Genomic DNA, 19,833 nt, shown 5'->3' with positions numbered 1-19,833 from the left:
TTTTTAACTGAATTTTAATTTAAATTTTAATTGCTGGCGAGCCGATCGCAGCCAAGGGCAGCGCAGCCCGCCGGCTCCCCGGCCCGCGGCAGGGCTGGACGCACCGGGGCGGTGGCGGGGGCGGGGGGGGAAGGACACGCGTGTTGCGACCCCCGGGTGGGGCCCGTCCCCCCCCCTACACCTGCCCGGGGTCTGCGGTCCCCGGGGGCAGGTCCCGCGGGTGCGGGCGGGACGGCGGCCGCCAGGCGAGGGACCCTCCCCGCCGCACCGGGCGCTCGGCACTCACCCGCGGCAGGTCCCCGGGCCGCCGTGGCGGCTCGGCGCGGCGCGGCTCGGCGCGGTCCGGCGGAGGCCCCGGCCCCGGCGGCGAGCGCGGGGCGGGCGGGGCGGGCGGCGCAGCGGGGCGGCCGGGCGGGCGCCGCCGAGCCCAGGCATCGGCGGGGGGCGGGGGGAGCGCGGGGCGGGCGGGCGCGACACACACCGGCATTAGCCAGGCTCCATCGCCGGGCGGGGAGAACGCGGGGCGGGGGGGGGGTGACGTCACCGGAGCCGGACCGGGGCGGCGCGCGCGCGCTTGCGCGCGGCTCAGGTTGGCGGCGGGTGCGCGCGGCGGCGGCGGGAACGCGCCGAGGGCGGGAGGGGCGCGAGGAGCGTGCGGGGACCCCGCTGCCACCCCGCAGCGAGGCCGGTGGCTCCCGCCTGGGCGGGGTCCGGAGGGGCCGTGTCCCTGCTGCCGGCGTGCTGGGCTCGCCCGTGGGGCTGCGGGAGGGGCCGTGCAGGCTGCCGTGAGCACAGGCGGTGCCGCCAGGGCAAACCCGCCCGGCCGCGGGCAGCTCCTCGGGGGGCAGCTCCCCGCCTTGCGCCGGTGGAGCCTGGCCCGGGCGGTGGGGTGGCTGGGAGCGCCCTGTCCCTTCCCGCTCCCGGCCTTTGGCCCCCCGGGGCCTGAGTTTGTGCCACCCGGTGCAGGACGGAGGCTGCTGCGGGCCGGGGGCTCTCGGGGGGGGTCCAGCTGCAGCCCCAGCGGCTGTGGGCACCGCTGCGCTCCCCGGGCTGGAGAGGGGCTCTTGGGGTGGCCAAAAAGCTGCACCCCAAGGGCTTTGGCAGCATTCGATAATAGCATGCTGTGAGCAGGTTGGGGATCGAACAGAGCACCAACTATTTTTTTAAAAAAGTGTGGCTTGGAAACATTGTCTTGAAACAAGACACCAGCTTTGGACAAAAGATAAAAGATTTTCCAGCTGCCTAAATGTGCACGTCATCCCGCTTTTCCTGGATTCAGAGCTGACGGTAACTCTGCTCACAGTTACGTTGATGTAAATACGATGTCGCTTATCTAAAGTTGTTGGCTTTAAAGCCTGGGTCCTGGCTGAATTATCGGCAGTTGGGACAAAAAAGTTAAGGGCTCTCAGTGCATTCAGAGACTTCATTTTTCAGGACTGTTTAGTGCTCAGGGTTCTCGGCTCTTCTGGTTTCAGAGCGTGGCTGGATTTCTCTGCAAACCTTCTCTTGGAGCCACGCGACTGTGTGGGAATTGCAGCTTTCTGGTTTTTCTTTTTAAGTAATCTCGAACCCTTTGTGTTTATGGAAGAAATGTGAACTTTTAACAGGTCAGAAACTAGGAGCCAAATCAGCAGAGCATGTTTATAAGCCAGAATGGATGGTTTTCAACCAGCCCTGTGGCTGTAATTCAGCTTTTTCAATGCTTGTGATTGGCAACCGAGGATGGCATTTCCTCCTCTTCAGGCAAAATGGTTTTCCCACCCACTCCATCACATGCCAGGCCAGTCTGACCTGATGGTTCTGGGAATGGGAAAGAAAAAAAAAACAACCACCACCACTGTTTTGCTGTTGTATTCCGGGTTCCTGGGAACAGCTGGACCTCCAGGAATTGCCCCCATCCCCGAGGGAGCAGGACACCTGAGCCTTGCTCCCCATGGCTTTCACGGGATGGGACTTTCACCCCATCCAGCTGTGCTGACTTGCTGTTTCTGCCTCTCCTCTCATCCTCTTTTGCTGAATCACGCCTTTCACAAGCCTCTGGTGCTCTTTGTTGATCCTGAGAAGGAAATGGGAGCCCTTTCCCGGCCAGCTGAGAGGGGCAGGGAGCTCTGCCAGCCTTCCCTTTGCTCTTCCTGCTCTTAAAAGGCTGCTTCTCTCTGCTGGGAGAAGGGGCCCTGATAATGGGGAAGCCCTTTCACATGCCAGCCCCTGGCGGGGATTCCCTGGAGGGTGATGGTGGAGGGATGGCAGTTAGGGGTGGCAGCCCTGCCAGCACAGGGAGCTGCTCCAGGGACCTGCCTGGCACAGGGACCTTGGATGATTGACAGCTGCCAGCTCCACGTCTGGGTTGCCCAGCCCAATAAACTCAACAGCTCTGGCCATCTCTCACCTGACAGTTGGTACTTGCAGCATCCTGCGCAGTGCACAGCATTCGGGAAAAGGCATCTTTGCAGCTGTGCCTCAGCCTGGCTGGCTGCTGCCTGGATTTTGCCAGCCTCTTAGGAAACCCCAGTGTAAGGGGGATACTGGTGAAATTAAAGGTCTGAGCAGAGCCAGGGAGAAAGGAGCCAGGCTGTCAGGAAATCATGCCCTAGAGCAGCGAGGTCCCAGAGCATCCTTCCAGTGTGGGAAGGGGACAGGAGAACGCAGCTCCTTGGCTCAGGGGTGGGCAGAGGATTTGGGTGCTGCAGGAAGTGGCTTGGCAAGGTGGGCTTCCAGCCGTCAAACAGTACTGGTGTCCCCAGCTACGCGGTGAGCCCTGCGGCTGGAAGGATTGCTCCTGTCCTAGCCCCAGCTTTGCTTGTCTGCATGGCAAAGCCAGACCTTTTCCGTCAGCTCAGTTCCCCTCCTGTCCAGGAGAGTTTCTTGCTCCTCTGCATCATCTCTGGTGAGCTGAGCTGTGTCAGGTCTCAGCCAGCACAGAGGCAGGCAGGCCGGCCGGCTTCCCGAGTCTCTTGCAGCTGGATCATCTGTCCTCCTTCCAGACGTTTCACCCCAGGCCCATGAAGAAGCAGGCAGCAAAGGGGGGGATCCAAGGAGAAGTGTCCTGAGGGACTGCTGGTCTGCTCAAAGACGAGCTTAAGCAGCTGGGAAAATTGCAGAGAAATAATGTGATGACCAAGGGAGGAGGCAAAACCCCCATCAACCCCCACCTTGGAGGCAGCCGAAGAATTGGCTGTGGCCTGGCTCATCTGCAGCAGCTGTTGAAATACAAAGGGGGAAAAACAAGCCCGTCTTTGACAGGGCTTGTCCCCTTTCCCACCCTGCAACTGAAGACACGATTTGTTGTTCTGGGACAGAGTAAAATTTAGGAGTCTCCCAGGCAGCGAGTGCCTGGGGTGCTCCCAACTGCCAAGTGGATGGATGGAGTTTTTCTGGCGAGGCGCTGGAAACGGCAGGATCGTGGTTTCCAGCACTGCTGGCTGGCAGAGGCATGGCACAGGCTGCAAGGCAGCGGCGAGGGGCCAGAGTGCGGCCGACCGTGCCGCTGCCCCGTGCAGGGTGAAGGCTGCGATCCGAGATGGGTGGGGAGCGACAGGGATGCAGGATGAAAGCCACCAAGATGGATGCGGGTGTGAGCTTTGTGGAATGCGAGGAGCTGAAAATATTGCATCTCAGTTGACTAATAAAAAAGTCATCTTGTTTTGCAAAGGCTCATTGCAAACATCTGCGGGTTGTGGAGTTCCCAAAAGGGGGAAGAAACCTCTCCCTGTTGGAGCAGCTCCTGGGGGGAAGATGCACAGAGAAATTGGGGTGTTCAGCATTGCAAGCCCTAGGAGTGATGGATCTGCAGGGCTCACCTTCCAAAAAAAAAAAAAAAAAAAGGATGGGGAAGCAAGAGGGGGTATGAAAAGCAGCTGTCAGGAACCAGGAATAATTGTATGGCTTTGCAAAAGATTACCATGGCAATTAAAAGTGTTTTAAGCTTTTTGGAGGAGAAAGGAGGAAAGAAGAGGGAAGTAAAACAGCCCGGGGCTGGATTGCAGGGTAGCACAGAGGGAGGTACCGATATCACCAAGTGCAGCCATGGCACAGCCAGGGACCTGCTGCAGGGATGCTGGGGGATGAGCAAAGCCGGGTGTGTTGGGAGTCAGGTGTAAGGGCCAGCAGGGAAAACCAGCTGAGCAAGGAGCCTTGGAGAGAAGTGATGAGGGAAGCTACATCTGCAGGGTGCTCAAGCGCCAAGTGCTCACCCCTATGTCCTGGGGATGGGGGATCAGAGCCACGGCAAGGCTGAGCTGCCCACGTCCTCATGCTGGCTTTGCCTACCTTCTCCGTGCTCACATGAGGATGCATTCAGCTGGTTGAGGGAGAAAGAGTGTCCTCTGCTAAAATGTCCTCTGCAGCATTTTTGACCAGATACCAGGCATCTGCAGCCCAGATTTATCCTTGCTCTTGTGTTCCAGCCCCAGGGTTTGCAGGGTGTAAACCACTGCCCTGGGTGAGACCCACTCCACTGGCATCACTGAGCACTAGTCTAAGATGTCGTGACAAGGACAAAGCACTTGAGGTGTCACATCCCGAGATGTCTAGACTGAGGTTGCAGTGGGCTCCTTCCCCGCTGGGCGTGAGTGCCTGGTGACCCGGCTGTGGGCTGCGGGGTTTGGTGGCAGCTGCCCGCCCCAGGCTCCCTGTGAGCCCCGCTGGGTCAGCAGCCGGTGCTGCCCGGTGCCAGCCGCCTTCCTCAGGGACCGCAGCCGTGCCTGGCCACCCACAATAGCTGCTTTCAGTCCAATTTCACCGAGGGGTAGAGCTCTCAGAAATACTAAACTGCTGGAAAACAGGCTTCCTTCCTTAGTTGGTTTGTCACAGCCCTTAGGAAGGGTCCCATATTGGGTCTGGGACCTCGTGTCTAGGCTGTGCTCGGCGCTGCACAGGCACAGGGGGGATCTCCGTGCCTCCTGCTGCCATCAACCTTACCAGTACGGCACAGCTGAGCAAACCGAGACACAGGGAGGTAACAGGGCTTGCCTGAGAATGAGCTGTGGCATTTCTGCAGATCAGCCCACCAGCTGTGACTAACCTGAATGGTTTGGACCCTTCTCAGGGACTAAAGAGGGCCTAAGCAGCCACCCTCCAGCTTTGGCATGTCCCTGCTCTTATGGAGCAATGTCAGCTCCACAAGTGATGTGTGTGAAGCCTTGTTCCCCCCTACAAACACCACACACCAGCACCTTCCACATTCTTCCCAGTCCAAACCTGGCCAAGGTGCACCCAGTCTTACATCCAGGAGTATTAAGTGAGCAGCACAGCAATTATCACCCTACCCAGCCTCCATGGCCCTAGTCCATATGACCCTATAGCAATCCCTATAGCCGTATGGAGGAGGAAGAAATTAGCATCTGGCATAGGCTCCCTAGCAAGATACTTCCCACTCTGGACTGTCCTCAGCCCGGCCACGACTCCGTGAGGATGTTCTCCAGCCATTGCAAAGCAGCTTTTAAAGGGCAGATCTCTCCCAGAGCTGAGCATTCAGCCTCTGCGAGCTCCTTTTCCAGAGGGTTCAGGCTCCCCTGGGGTCCTGAGAGCTGGGGCTTTGAATAGTTTGTGCCCTGAAGGGTTAAGCGTGGGGAGATCTGATCTGAAAAATGAAAGAAGGACTGTTTTCGGAAATTCCTGCCTGGTGGGTCAGGCTGCAGTGGCCTGGTGGGATGGTGAAGAAGGAGGGAGAAAGGGTCTCCATCAGTGCAATGCAGCTGCTGGAGCAAACGAGCCGGTTGTAATGAGACCCAGCTGCTCCGTGCAGGTGTCAGCTGCCTCCTCAGATCCACCCCCAGATCCACCGGCCTCCCAGGAGCCCACATAGGCGCAGTGGGAGGCACGGCCCGGGGACTGGGTGCTGTTTGGGCGACGGGCCCTCCCCTTGCTCAGGTGAGAGGAAGGAAGCGGTAGGGAGAGGAGGAGCTGAGGGTGACCGAGTGTTACTGCTGGCAGAGAGCAGCTCCTGGGGTTTCTGGGCTGGTTGCCCCAAAGTTGAGGAGGTGCTGAGGTTCAGCTGCTGCCCAGGTAAAGGGGAAGGTCCTGGGCAGTGTGATGGATGGGGCGTGTGGATGTGCAGGGTGGGAAGGCTGTGCTGCTGGGGATGGCCCAGCTCGCTGCCACCTAGGAGCAGAGCAGGCTGCTGTTAGCAAAATATCTGGCTTATTTTGTGAGGCTTTTTAGCTGGAGAGGTGGGTATGAGCTGCGTTGCTTCCACGGGGGAAGATTGTCCCCTTTGCTGTCTGCTAGAGACACATGGTGAAGGGCTGTGATCCTCCTGTTTCTGGGGTTGAGGGGTGGGCATGCCCTATTCCTATGTAGGGCTTATTTGTTGAATATGGCTTGGTGTTCTTGGGGTGGCTTGAAAACCCTGTCTCCTGCCCTGTCAATTTATTAATTTCTCTTCAGAATGTAGTTTACTCTTCATCTCCCTAATGGACTTGTTCCACCCACGGTGGGGCTGAGAGCTGTGAGAAGTCTGACCCTCTTCTCTCTGTTCCCTCCCTGTCTCCAGCTGTCCTGGGTGAAACCCACAGGGAGTTAAACTCCCTGAGCTGAAAACTGTCCCAGAGCCATCCTCCTCCCGCTGCCTCAAGCTTTGGGGCTGAGTGGGTCCCCAGCAGCGTGCAGGCAGATGCCTGTTTTGGCAACGGGGCATGCTGTCCCGTGGGAGGAGCGCTGGCTCTGCAGAGGGGATGTAACCCTGGCACGAGATGCTCAGCAGCCTGTTTCCCTGGGTGGCTGCAGCGCTGTGATAAGCCCTTCCACCTCGTGTTTACTGTGGAGGTGCCAGTCAGTGTGGGGCTGTTTCTGGGGACTCTTCCCAAACCCCATGGGCTGTGCAGGTTTATCTGCCCAGGATTTTCCCTGTGCACTTTTCAGGTCTGTCTCAATTCCCCAGCGCTGCCCTGGGAGCACCAGGGCCAGCCCGGTTGTTTCTCCTTTCTGAAAATCCCATCCTCTGCAGTGAGGAGCTCTCTCCTGTTTGCTGCCAGGCCCTGCAGCGCAGCAGGGAAGGCAGCTGGAGGGCTGCCTGCAATGGCAGTGATGCCCAGGAAAGCTGGGCTCAGCAAGTTGGTGGGTGGCCCCGTGACCCTGGCCCCGCTCGCAGCAGAGCTGATGGAGGCACCGAAGCTTCGGGAGCCGGCTAGCGCTTCCCTGCCATCCCCCTCCCAGGGAGGATCTGGACTTTGGGCTTGTTCCTGGCTGTCAGGGAGAGGTGGGGGGACAGGACATGGAGTGGGGACGGTGTCTCCCCATGCAGACCGCCTTCCAGGAGGGATGTCTGGGAACGGGATGGGGCTGAGCAAAACGGATCGAAGAGGCTGGGTGCCTGCGGGGGCAGAGGGCTCATCGGGTGGCACCTGCTTGTCCTCGTCCCTTTGGGTAAGGAACCAACTCTGACCAGCCACCCCTTGGGTTGGGTGTGTGCTGGGGGCTGTCCTGAGAGCCCCTGGGGACACCGTGCCATCGGCTGATGGTGCTGCTGGCACAAGAGGTTTCCTTTAGTTCATCCATGGCCATTCTGAAGTGGTCATCCTGTGTCCTTGTCCTCTCCTTGGGGCAAGGTGGGGTGCAGAGCTCACAGCTGGGGAAGCCGGGCTCAGCCTCTGGTGTGATGTGCTGACACCAAGACCGTTGTCCTGCTGATGCTGCTGTGCTGCTGACACCGAGTGCTGAGCACATGGAGCAAGGGGCTCCTCTGGTCCAGGGACTGGGACCACCACACAGCAACCCAACAGAGATCTGCAAGAAAATACTCCAGGAATTTCAATGTGTTGACCAGGAGGCAGTGCCCGTGGTGGGCTGCAGGAAGGGGGGCTGCCTGAGAACCGTTTGGAGCCCGCGTGCCACCCCGTGGGGCTGGAGGCACGGCTGTGCTGCGAACCCCAGCATGGACCACGCAAATCTCTGCCTTTGCAGCCGTGCCTCTCCTCCAGCACAGCGGAGGGGAGTTGTCCCCACCTGGGGAGCGAGCAGCTGGAGGACGTGAGCGGGCGAGAGGATGAGCAGGAAGCAGGCACGGCTTTCCTTCTTGCTAATGAAAACCAGGAGCTCTGCAACCTCATAGTGCAGCAGTGCCTTGTGAAAACGGCATTGCAGAGCTGTCCGGGTGTCCTCCGGGCAGCACAGCCCCTGTGCTGGGATTCCCTGGGAAGATGGATGACGGCAGCAGAGGCCAAGGCGTGGAGACCAGGGAGTTCTGGCTTTAACAAGGGCCATGTCTGGCTGATTTGGCAATGCCTAGGTGGGATGCCTTCCTCTCCAAGTGGAAAATGTTAGGTTTGGATTCCGTTCAACGTGAGCACATGGTGTATGCAGCAGCTCCTTGGCCTTTCCACTTTTTTTAAGGACAGTGCAGGGCAGGAGGTCTCCTGTCAATTAAATTCTTGATTGAATGGGATGTTGACAGCTTGATTGCAAGGTGTTGTTGTGAGGTAGTATTTGCCCTCCCAAGGGGCAAAAGTGATGGTGCATCTCAATGGCAAAGGTCTTTCCTCCAAGCTGGATGCAATAACTAGTGCTCTGGCTTCTGTCCTGTTTTCTGGTGCTCACAGAGGACCTGGCTCATCTTCATCAAGGCCCTTCGTGTGTTTGCCTCAGTTTCCCTAGAAGCTTAGTTGTCCCCATGATGGGGCTGTGTTTGCAGCTGTGAAATAATTCTCCTAAACTCACATTGTGTTTAGCTGCTGGAGCTCTCTTCCCCCACCTGAGTTTATTCCTGTTTCTCACTTGCAGTCTCAAACAATGAACTACGTGGGGCAGCTTGCTGAGACAGTCTTTGTCACGGTGAAGGAGCTGTACCGGGGTCTGAACCCTGCCACCCTGACGGGCTGCATCGATGTGGTCGTGGTGAGGCAGCCCGATAACTCCTTCCAGTGCTCCCCATTTCATGTGCGCTTTGGTAAGCTGGGTGTGCTGCGCTCCAAGGAGAAGGTGGTAAGTGGTGCCTGCCCTGGGACTATGCTTCCTTTCTGGTGTCTCCAGACCTAGGAACTTCCATAACCTACAGCTTATGGAAAAACTTTGTTTGAGGGACTGGGAGCCCTGCTGAAAGGGGTACTTGCCAAATTTTTGAGGGATGCCCCTGAATGAAACCCATACTCTTCCAAAGAAGACTGCGCTTCCTAGGAAAATTGGGAGGGGTCCCTTGCCTCAAAGGTGGGGTGGCTGTCAGCCCTCTGAGCAACCCCAACCTGTTCCATCCCTGGGGAAGTGCCTTGCAGTATGCTGATGAGTGAGTGAGTTCAGATGGACAGGCTTCTTCTGCCCCTTGCCAGGTGGACATTGAAATCAATGGGGAGCCTGTGGACCTGCACATGAAGCTGGGTGACAATGGAGAGGCCTTCTTTGTCCAGGAGTCAGAGGAGAATGAGGTTGGTGATGAAGAAGTACTGTTGGTCTTGGTCCTGTGACTGCTTGGAAGTGCAGACTTGAGGTGGAAGGATCAGGTTTGGACTGGCCTTCTTCCCCAGGGTGACTCCATTATTCCCTCTGATGTTTTATGTGTCCAGAAAGGTTCCCACTTGAAGGATCTTGCAACCAGTGTGGAGGATCTGAGTATTGGAGCACCCTGAGGAAGCATTAGACCAAATATCTGCATCCCAGACTGGCCTCCATCAATGGGCATGGCTGCTGGCCAGCTAGGCAGATATCTCGGAGCTTGGCCTCTTGGGGGAACCTTGTGACAGGGATGAGAGTGAGCCAGATGCTGTGGCAGGCTGCCCGCTCTACTGGGAAGCAGGATGGGACTAGTTGTGGCTTCCAGAAATCTTGGCAGCTCTCTCCCAGGCTGACTTGTGGTTGCTGCTGGGTTTGAGAGCAGGGAGAGGGCTCTAGATCCGAATCCAGTCTGCAGCCTTTGTAATTCTGGTCTCATGGTGCCATCTCCTGCCTGCCTCTCCTTGACTGCGTTAAAGATGTCTCTAGCTTGTGGCTGGATAGCCCTGCTTCTTTTCTTATTCACATGTTGTATGAACAAAACCTTTCCTTTGGGCCTAGCCACAAAACCACCCCCACGTTGAGGGCCTGGTGGTGTACGTTGCATAGATGAGAGCCATGAGCTGCCAGGCTGGAAAGGAGGGTGCTGGAGCTGATGGGCACTTCCCATCCCTGTTGTAGGGCAGCATCCCCTCTTGCCTCTGCACATCCCCCATCCCCAGGGAGGAGAGCCTGCAGAATGTTGCTCAGCCCTCTCACGGGCAGGAGGCCTCCAGTGCTGAAGCAACCCCACGCAAGAGAAGGAGACGCAGGAGGAAGCCCAAGCGTAAGGAGGTGTCGGACTCCGAGTTAGAAGGCTGCGAGGAGACCAAAAGTGAGATGTCTGTGGAGGAGCCGTGCAAGCTTCCAGCCCCCAGGTGAGCTGTTTGGTCTGGGCAGGGTGATGCAGTGAGTCAAGGCTGTAGGTCTGCTTGGTGATGCCCAGCAGCACTGAAAAATGGAGATAGTGTTTTGAGTTGGGCCCCAGCCTCCTGTAGAGTAGAAAGCCAGTGGAAATGGTGAAGTTGAGTATCGGCAGCTTTCTAGGTGAGGAGGCTGGTGCTTGAGAGTGGCATAACTGACCTCTTTCCTCCTTTGCAGTGATTCAGTGTATTTCTCCTTCACTGATCTCCCTGAAGAAGAAACTGAGTTGTTGCAGTCCCCAGAGATGCACCCTTACTCTGATGGGGAGCTGGCCTCTGTGGACAGGTAACAGGCAGAGCCAAGGTGATCTGCTCAGCTTTGCTGAGAGCAGGGGATGTGCCTTGTGGCTGGGAAGGTGGTAAGGAAAAGGGATTTGGGGGTGTCGGGAGAGGAGGATTGTCCTGGCCTGATGTAGTGTTGCTGGAGGAAATCTCGGAGCCTGTGAGGGACATTTCTGGCTGTGGTCACAGATGCAAGAAGCCTGAGTGTGCAGGGCTCTCCTGCCTCAGCTGCTGAGCTGCCTCTGGATAGGTGGTGGCATAGCACTTTGCTTCCTTGGGCCTCAGCTTCCCATAGGACTTGCTCATTTGTAAGTGATAGTCTTATGGGCCAGAACTGACTCTATGGGAAACCAACCTTACAGGGTTCTTAGCCTTAAATGTTCTTGCAGTAATAGGAAAGCATAGGGATATAGGGTAGATGAGGTCTGCATTCCTTTCTCTTCTTGTAGCCCCACCCTGGGCCATCCATCTTCTCCCAAAAGTGACTCTGAGCTGGAGATCAGACCGCAGGAGAGTTTTGCTCTAGGGGCCGAATCCCACATGCAGTGGAGCTGGGGAAGGCTCCCTCAGGTGAGTCCCTGCTCTTGTTCTCCTCTAGCAGCTGGTGGGAGAGGGATGTCTGAAAGGTCTGCAGAAAGTAGGGGCAGCTGTGGCCAGGCAGCCTCAGAGGAGTTGTTCTCTTCTGCCTGATGCTATGGGCAACTTCCCATCCTCAAACCTGTTGTTCTGCTTTCTTGAGGTGAATAAATTGGAACGAGTTGAACTAGCCAAGTCCACAAAGACCATTACTACTGCAGCAACCACTGTCTCTGTGACACCAGTCCCAGTGGATGAGGCAACTCATCTTGTTACCACCTCTAAAGGTCTGGGAGAAGGTCCAAGCCCAGCAGGACCTCAGAGTGTATCTTGTTCCTCCGCTGTGTCTGTTGTTGAGCCAACACCCACACCCCAGGGTGAGAACAGCCTACCGAGGCTGAAGGACGTCCCTAGTGCTCTGGGGGCAGAGAGCTTGTTGGAGGTCTCCTTAGCCTTGCAAGAGAAACAGGAGAGAGGCTGGAGTGTTGTACCAGAGGTTCAGCCAGATGTGGAGCCCTTTGAGGGAGATGCTGCTCCAAGGCATGTGGGCTTGGAGGGCCCCAAGCCCCAGCTGGAAAGCCAGAGGAGACAAGGTGAGTGGGTGACTGGTGCTGCTGGAAGCGGCCTTTGAGCCTGCAGATGTGTCTGACTTGGACAGCTCCGTTGTTTTGAAGAGACATTTCTCAGGTTTCCCTCCTTTCAGTGACCACCCAGGTCCCCAGGAAGGCTTTCTTGCCTTATGTTTCCTGAAGTCCATCCTTGGATGTCCCTGCTTTTGCATGCTTAGAAGACTTCTCAGCAGTGTAGACCATACCTTAACTTGAAGTGCTTGGCAACACCTGGCCTGACTTGTGTCTTCATCCCAAGCATGACAAGTCAGGTGGAAAAAAATCACACAGAGCAAAGCATGCATATGTCTCCCCTGACAGTGTATTTATGGACTTTTATGTTGTTACCTGTCCTAACCAACCTTACTCCTCCCGTCAGCATAAATTCAGAACAAAATTGTCTCCCTGAAGAAGAGATGCTTAGGATTCCCCACTGTACAAAGAGGGAGATCACAAAGCATTGTCCTGCATGGTTCTAACTTCAAATGGCACCTTCAGATTGTCATAGCAGAACATAGGCAAGACTTTGGCCTGTCCTTTGTGTCCTCTTGGCAAGTGGTCTCATGCCAGCTCAGGTATCTTGAGGTACTTCTGTTGATTTAAGGCATCTTTTTAAGTAGGAAAATAGATGCCCTCTTTATATGATATGCAAATATGATAGAGGAAAATGCTGTTAGCTTTCTTGATAGATGCTGAGATGGTTGGAAAGGTGATTCAGCTAAGCTCTCTCCTTTCTGTCTGTACATTGAGGATCCATCAAAAGAAGTTCTCACTTGGGTCCCAGTGACGTTTACCTGGAAGACCTCTCCAACCTGGATGAGGAGCAGGTGGCTCTCTATTTCCCCAGGAGGTATGGGTTGCCCCAGCCGGCCAAGCTCAGACCTTCTTGAGCAATTCTCTTGCAGCAAAGAATGGAGGTATGTATAAAGCTATTGCCTGATGTTGCCATTGTTTCTTCTCTTGCTGGTAGTGACACAGAGCAGAGTTCAAAGCCTGTTGCAGACCCCAGCAACCCTCTGTGTGTCCAGCTGCCATCTGACTTGCCCGCTGACAGTCCCTCAGACTCTGATTTGATGCCCACAATTGCCCTGTCGCTGTGTGGAGGCCTGGGGGGCAGCAGGCAGATCTCTCGTGGTAGGTGGGAGGGGAGGGGGGGTGGATTCTGCTCTTCCAAAATCCATTATATATACCAGTGACATGACACAACCTCTATCCCACCAGAAAAGTTCATGGAGCACATGGTCTCCTACCAGCAGTTTGCTGAGAATCCAGGACTTATTGATGACCCAAACCTGGTGATACTGATCAACAAGAAGTGAGTGGCCTGCTCTTCCTGCTGCTTCATCCCAAGATGACCACTGTGGCCCCTTTGTCCCCACAGAAACACTCCTGTAGGAGTGTGACTCCATCCCAGACAATGATTATACCACAGTAGTTGTGGGAGGGGACCTTCTGGCCATGCTGCAGGATGGTGATGTTCCCATCCCTCTTGCTTCTTTCAGGTATTACAACTGGGCAGTGGCTGCTCCCATGATCCTGTCCCTGCAGGCTTTCCAGAGGAACATTCCTGAGGTCAGTGGCACAACACACTTACTGGCCATGCTTCTCAGCAGGGCTTGAAGAGGGCAGTGGGGCTGCAAGAGGCCAAGCTGCCCATCTGGGGCCTTGCAGGCTGCCTGGTGCAGAGCTGAACATCACTCCAGCCCAAAAACCCTGAGGTCTGTTCTTTCCCCAGAAAGGACCTCAGGGTGGCTTTTTGATACCTGGGTACCACTGATACCTGGAGAGTAGAGATTTCCTTGTCAAAAAATCTCCTGTTCTGATGGTTGTATCTGTGCAAGGCTGGCCAGAGCCAGGGACCCTGGCAGTCTGGAGGATTTGGTCTGCATGAGGCATTCAGATTCCCACCCCCCCACCGCCTCTAAGCTGAGTGAAGGGAACAAGTCATTGTACCCTTCACCGCAAAACCATCTCAGCTCACAATGTGGCAGGGGTCCCACATCTTATCCTGTGAATAATTTTGCAAAGGCAACTTGGACAAGGGTCTCCTTAGCCTGTTGGCAGCTGAGCCTCCCTGGGCTGAGGACTGACTTCATCCCGCATTCTACCATGTTCACAGAGCACCATCGACCAACTGGTGAAGGAGAAGATGCCCAAGAAAGGCAGAAGGTGGTGGTTCTCCTGGAGGAGGAGAGAATTCCCGGCAGAGGAGGTGTGTTTGCAGCAGTGGCTGTGACAACCGTGTCCCCAGGGGACAGGTGCCATTCTGGTGGCTGGCAGGGTGGGGGTAGAAGAGCAGCAGGGTTCTGGGGGTGGCCTGAGGATGAGGACAGCCAGAGGGACCTGTTGGCAAGGTGACTTCTGAAGGTTGCTGCTGTCCCCTTGGGTCTGTTAATGCCTGAGCAGCAGAACAGTGCTTGGTAACATGGACATTGTAATGGTGAGACCTCTTGCCACGTGCCCCTCATGCCACAGCCCAGGCACCACGTGTGCTTGCTGGTCTCCCTACCCTGCCACAGCACCAGCTTGTGGTTCCCCTTCCATGGGGCAGTGTCCTCATGAAGGCGGGGGATGCGTTGCCACCTCTTTTCCGGTATTGCTGCTACAAGTGGCAGTAAAGCAAAGCAGCCTCTGCTCCTGCCCTTGTCACTGAGATGCTAATAACACCACTCTCTGCCTGCAGCAGCAAAGGCCAGGGAAAGCCAATGTGGGGATGCTGCAGCCTGACTCTGCTCAGCAGAGGTGAGTACCTCCCCCCCAGGTTGCCTTTAGGAATCTGTACATGCTCCTGATCTCTTCTCCTTCTAAATGACCAGTTATTCCCAAGTCTACCTAATGTATGAGGGCAGAAAGCTCTGTTGAGGCTCTGGCTGACCCAGCCAAGCTTCTCCATGGCTGCTTCCTGGTGGGTGGGTTGTCCTGGGTCCCCTTCAGATCTGCCCTGGTGCTCATGTGGAAATCTGTGGTCTGCAGAGTAAAGCCAACATGCTCTGCCCTTCTCTGTATAGGCAGGAGGAAGAGGGGTCATCCAGTGATGATGACGCCCTGCACCCCGGGGACACGTTGGCAATGGGTGCCCCTGCACAGAAATCCCTGCCAACCTACAAGAAATCCCTGCGGCTCTCCTCCGAACAAATTGTATGTACTTTACTCCTCCTCCTTCACTGCCTCCTTGTGTGTGTAGGGCTGAGACAACCCTGAAACAGGGATTTTTCTACTCCTGACCTCATGTTTTTATAGGGCATCCAAGTATTTTGCTCTGAGTGGCCACCCTGTGGTGGAGTCTCTGGTCTGGCCAGGTAGCAGTCTGGCCTCTGGCAAGCCTTGGACTGGTCTGAATTAGTGCTAGTGTAACACTTTTGTTCCCCTCTGCCACAGGGAAGGCTGAATCTGCAGGATGGCCCCAACGAGGTGGCGTTCAGTGTGACAACTCAGTACCAGGGCACGTGCCGCTGTGAGGCCACCATCTACCTGTGGAACTGGGACGACAAGGTGGTGATCTCGGACATTGACGGCACCATCACCAAGTAAAGGGCCTTTCTCCCACCCCACATCCCTGCACCCCCACCTTAGGGGAAAGTGTCCTTTCAAGGCTCGTGTAAGCAGCCAGGAGGGACCACAAACCCCATCATGGCAGGGGTGGATACCCACCATGTTGGATCAGTCTCACCTGGTCTCCTTTCCTTCTAGGTCCGATGCACTTGGGCATATCTTGCCACATCTGGGAAAAGACTGGACTCATCATGGGATTGCTAAACTCTTCCACAAAATCCACCTGTAGGTACCGGATCAACTGAGGCCAAGGGGAAGTGGGAAGATGATGGAGAGACTGAGTGGAAGTCAGTCAGGGCTCCTTACTCGCTGGTGCTGGCCAAAACAGCCTGACTTTCTGCTGTCAGTGATGGTTGATGCTTGCTGTGCTGTCTGGATGACACTGGGGGGGTGAAAGCAGGGGGCTTCCCCTGGGCACTGGGAGAAGATGCTGGCATTGCCTTCCCTGGGAGGAGTGTGTGTCAGTGGAGGCTTTGCTGGGGAGATGTAGCTGAGCACCTAACGGGATGAGATCACACAGGGTCACACCTGAGAGGCCACAGGCACAGCCGAACGCCTTTGGGTTGCTGTGCAGCAGTGGCGCAGGGGACCACCCAGAATTTGGGTGCCGGGTGCCTCTCTGGGCACCCAACTACAGCTTCCCATACCCTCGGGGTGCGATGCTGTCCCCGCACCCGGCGGCAGCTGGCAGTGGGTCCCCCTGGAGCCCGGCCTTCAGCTCCGTCCCTGGCACCTGTGGCCACTAAGAGGCACTGTGGGCCCGCGGATGGCTTGTCCCAGCCCCAGGGGGCTCCCACTCCCCGGGGGGCTGCGGGTGCAGGGCTGGGGCTGCCCTCGCTGACACCTCGGCTGCCTCCTGCCACCTTCGATGCCCGAGCTGCCCGTCCAGCCGTGCTGGCTGCCTGGGGGTCTGCAGAGGCTGTGTCCAGCTCCCTGCAAGCCGCAGGCAGCCAGCCCAGTGTCATAAAGGTGCTGGCCTGGGGGTCCCGTCTGGGTGCGCGGGTACCAAGCAGCGAAGGGTGCTTTGCAACTGGGATGGGCGTGCAGCTGCTGGGCAGGCCTGGAGGGTGAGAGAGTGTCCCCCTCCAGTGCTGCTTCCCAGCAGTGGGGCAGATGGGGATACATTTTAGCCTGAGTCTCAGGGTGAGAGAGTCACGCTGTTTGTGAAGCCACCTTGCTTGCTGAAGGGGTGAACAGGGTTTGGGCTTAAGCCAGGTATTCAGCCTCACCCTCCCTCTTCTTCCTCCTCCACCTCAGAGCAGGAGTGGGAGGATGCCTTGTCCAGGGCACAGCTCAGAGGGCTTCCCTGTGCTCTCTCTAGGAATGGCTACAGGTTCCTCTACTGCTCAGCCAGGGCAATCGGCATGGCACACATCACCAAAGGCTACCTCAAATGGGTCAACGAGCAAGGCTGTGCCCTCCCCAAGGGCCCCATCCTGCTCGCCCCCAGCAGTCTCTTCTCTGCCTTCCACAGGTACTGTGTCCTCTCCTCCTCCCCAGCCCTGCGCCTCCTTTGTCCCTGGGGACAGCACCCCCCTTCCCCAGCTCAATGCTGAGGGACGCCACAACCTGAAACTGCTTCTGGCCTCCTTGGTGCAGGATGGCTTTTGTGGGAGGCAGCAGAGGAACTGCCTGCCTGCCCTCCCTGGAGCTTCATGATGAAGCTCCGGATGCACAAGTGCCCTTCAAATCACTTCTCTGAGCCCCACACAGCCTGGCTGCCCACAGTCCTGGCCAGCTGATGCCACTCTGACCTCTGCTCTGTGCCTGTGTCTTGTGCTGCAGGGAGGTGATTGAGAAGAAGCCAGAGGTGTTCAAGATAGCCTGCTTGATGGACATCCAAAACCTGTTTGCCATGAAGCTGCCCTTCTATGCAGCCTTCGGGAACAGAGCCAGTGTGAGTGGGTGTCCTGGGGAGGAGGGAGGAAGGGCTCAGGCTGGAGTGGTGGTGGTGCCTTCCTGCAGCTCATGCCTTGCTGGTCTTCCTTGGGCAGGATGTCTATGCTTACAAGCAAGTGGGCCTGCCAGAGAGCCGCATATTCACGGTCAACCCCAAGGGAGAGCTGATCCAGGAGCTCACGAAGAACCACAAGTCAACGTAAGTGATGTGCTTGTTCCTCAGCACCTTTGGGTTAACCTAGCATTAACCAAGAAGCGTCTCATGGGGTAGAAAAGCAAACAAAACCCCAGTGACCCCAATGCAACTTCTTTCTTACCCACATAGGTATGAGCGGCTGTCAGAGCTGGTGGAGTTGATCTTCCCTCCTCTGGGACAGAGTGGGAGCATCGCTCTGGTGTGTCCAGAGTACAGCCACTTTGCCTACTGGAGACCTCCACTGCCTGCTGTTGACTTGGATGCCTTCTCCTGACCCCATTACTTGTAAAGACCTGACCCAGAGCTCTCCTGTGCATTCTCTGCCAGGACTGGATGCTCTAGATGCATCTCCTCCTCCCTGTTTGCTGCTCGGGCATTTTGCACTTCTAATACGGGTCATGTTCTGCACTAGAAACACCCCTTCTCCGAGGGCCAAAGTGGGTCTACAAAAACTCCGTTTACTAAACTAAAATTCCTGTAAGCTGGGTCTCTTCTTAATGTTCTTAACACCTTGAAAGCCTGGCTCTTTTTTAAAGGTGGCAGTGGGTCACTGTATTTATGATGAGCCTCTGGCATAGCTATTGCTACCTCCAGTATGACCAGTGTTCCCAGACAGTCCAGCTACCTGCAGTTTGGTAGCTGATGGAGTGAAGCTGTCCTATGGCTTAACAACTTGTTAAAGTGGATGGAAGCTGTTGGGGTTTTGAGTGTTCTTCAGTAATAGGAATAATTAATAAATAGTGCCTTAATAATTGATAAAAGGCTGCCTCTTGTCTGCTGTAGCCCTGCGCATGGAAGTGGGAGCCAGGTTCCATATCCATTTACAAACATGGTTGGGTTTATCCTGCTGAAGTGCCCTGCCAAGGGGCTCTGGTTTTGGTGGAGATGGAGGCAGGACCTACAGCTTCCTCAGCCTGTGGAGCAGTTGCACTAAAAAAGGACTTTTTTTTTAATTCTGATTTTTTTTTTTTTCCCCACTAACTTCAGGTAATGTTGCAAAATTGATTTAACACAGGAAGCAAAGCCTGGTTTTGTGTGTGTGTGTATGGGGGTGAATCACTCCTGTACCAGTAGCCTGCCACAATCCTGTGTCAGGGCAGGAGCTTATTCCTGTGCCCCTGTGCTGGAGCATTCAAGTAAAGCTCAGCTCTCCTAACACTGCTGTGTGCTCAGCCAGCCTTGTGCCCTGTGCTGGGAGCTCTCAGCTGTAACTACACAAAATAAAACAGGCAGGAGCACTGCATGCTCCTTCCTCCAGTCTGGCATCCGCCGCCTTCTGCCCTGACTGCTGTGTGCAAGTGTAAATCATCTCTTCCTCGTCTGCCTGCCTCCATGCTTTAACTCTAGCTCTGCTTGTCTGAAAGTCACACACGTCATTCTGATCCTGGAAACCTCAGCAAGAAATACTTTATTTTTTTTCCTTTCCAGTACAAACACTGTTTCAGCTTTTAAAATCTGAACAAATGTACAAGGTTTTAAAAACAATAAAACACAGCCTTTTAACAGGATCAGTTATCAACTGCCTTGGAAAGCTGCCTGTGCAAGGACGACCACACGGGCACCATCTCCTTCCCTCTCTGCAAGCAAAAAAAAAAAAAAAAAAAAAAAAAAATTAAAATGCCCTCTTTTGTACAAAGTTCCTTTCACTTTTTAAACATGAATAGCTGAGAACTGAAATACAACATCTCTGTAGCTTCAAGTGACGAGCCAGGAATAGTCCAAACATAGCACCATTTTCTGGAAGGTCAGACTTCTTCCTTGTCCTAGGTTTGTTATGGCCAGTCCCAGCTCCCTCTGTGCTGCAAGAAGCTGTTGCTGTTCAGCTGCTCTCTAACACAGCCCTGGCCTGGGAAGGGGTGAGCCTGGCCCTTGGCTTAATTTTCTCTTTGGTTGCTGCAGCCCTTTTTCTCCCTGATGTGGGAGGATGGGGAGTGGGCTGGGGCGAGGGCTCCCCCGGCCCCTCACAAAGTGCCAAGGACTAGCTTGAGACTCTTTCCAGGGGCTGGGAGAAAAAAAATAGGTTTTGCTGTCTAAGAGCAGGTTTTGCAGGATGGCCAAAGGCAGCTGGAGGTTGCTCCTCTGCTGGAGAAGTGTCTTGGCAGCAGCAGCAGCAGGGGCTAAGCAAGGTGGGGAGGCCAGGTCCCCTCTCCCTGCGTGTACAGCTAATGGCCCGTGCTCCTCTGTCAGGGAAAAGAGCTTCTACTGCATCAGGGTAACATGATGCAGTCAACTGGACTTGGTGATCCCTGTGGTCCTCCCCAGCATGGAAGCATCTGTTCCAGGGAGCTTGTCCAGTTTTTGTGGAAGGGAATAGAGGAGAAAAGGTACACAGATGCAT

The 19,833-nt window shown here is 55.7% G+C and overlaps 2 protein-coding genes across 6 annotated transcripts in view; one reads left to right on the top strand and one right to left on the bottom strand.

Annotated features, from left to right (window-relative positions):
- The window catches only part of ZHX3 (zinc fingers and homeoboxes 3), a 50,570-nt gene extending 50,183 nt beyond the window's left edge, over positions 1–387 (bottom strand). For all 3 annotated transcript variants that reach the window (XR_012625512.1, XM_074842969.1, XM_074842965.1), the window contains exon 1: positions 287–387. The gene's annotated coding sequence lies outside the window, so the exon portion shown is untranslated. The remainder of the gene's footprint in view (positions 1–286) is intronic.
- Positions 388–549: 162 nt separating this feature from the next.
- LPIN3 (lipin 3) lies at positions 550–18,780 on the top strand. 3 transcript variants are annotated; one of them, XM_074843334.1, is made up of 20 exons: positions 550–589; positions 8,719–8,919; positions 9,261–9,356; positions 10,102–10,337; positions 10,561–10,668; positions 11,114–11,234; positions 11,404–11,833; positions 12,599–12,698; positions 12,819–12,982; positions 13,070–13,163; positions 13,351–13,420; positions 13,968–14,060; positions 14,535–14,590; positions 14,857–14,986; positions 15,227–15,375; positions 15,539–15,625; positions 16,722–16,874; positions 17,186–17,297; positions 17,395–17,498; positions 17,625–18,780. In XM_074843334.1, exons 2-20 carry the CDS (start codon positions 8,728–8,730, stop codon positions 17,767–17,769), a joined length of 2,640 nt encoding a protein of 879 aa, XP_074699435.1. In that variant the 5' UTR covers positions 550–589; positions 8,719–8,727; the 3' UTR covers positions 17,770–18,780. The 3 variants fall into 3 exon arrangements, with proteins under 3 accessions (XP_074699435.1, XP_074699433.1, XP_074699434.1); XM_074843332.1 differs by having other exon boundaries at positions 14,532–14,590; XM_074843333.1 differs by lacking the exon at positions 550–589 and adding an exon at positions 5,942–6,006 and having other exon boundaries at positions 14,532–14,590.
- The last annotated feature ends 1,053 nt before the right edge of the window (positions 18,781–19,833 follow it).

Source organism: Strix aluco, chromosome 17 (genome assembly GCF_031877795.1).
Source record: "Strix aluco isolate bStrAlu1 chromosome 17, bStrAlu1.hap1, whole genome shotgun sequence".
Classification (NCBI taxonomy): domain Eukaryota; kingdom Metazoa; phylum Chordata; class Aves; order Strigiformes; family Strigidae; genus Strix; species Strix aluco.
The sequence above is the reverse complement of the archived record's forward strand: the minus strand, read 5'-3'. Positions and strand labels throughout refer to the sequence as shown.

Coding starts and splice junctions, on each gene's coding strand:
- LPIN3 (XM_074843332.1), top strand. CDS start 8,728: ATGAACTACGTGGGGCAGCTTGCTGAGACAGTCTTTGTCACGGTGAAG. Junction 11,235..11,403: donor GCTGGGGAAGGCTCCCTCAG/GTGAGTCCCTGC, acceptor TGCTTTCTTGAG/GTGAATAAATTGGAACGAGT. Junction 14,061..14,531: donor GAGAATTCCCGGCAGAGGAG/GTGTGTTTGCAG, acceptor CTCTGCCTGCAG/CAGCAAAGGCCAGGGAAAGC.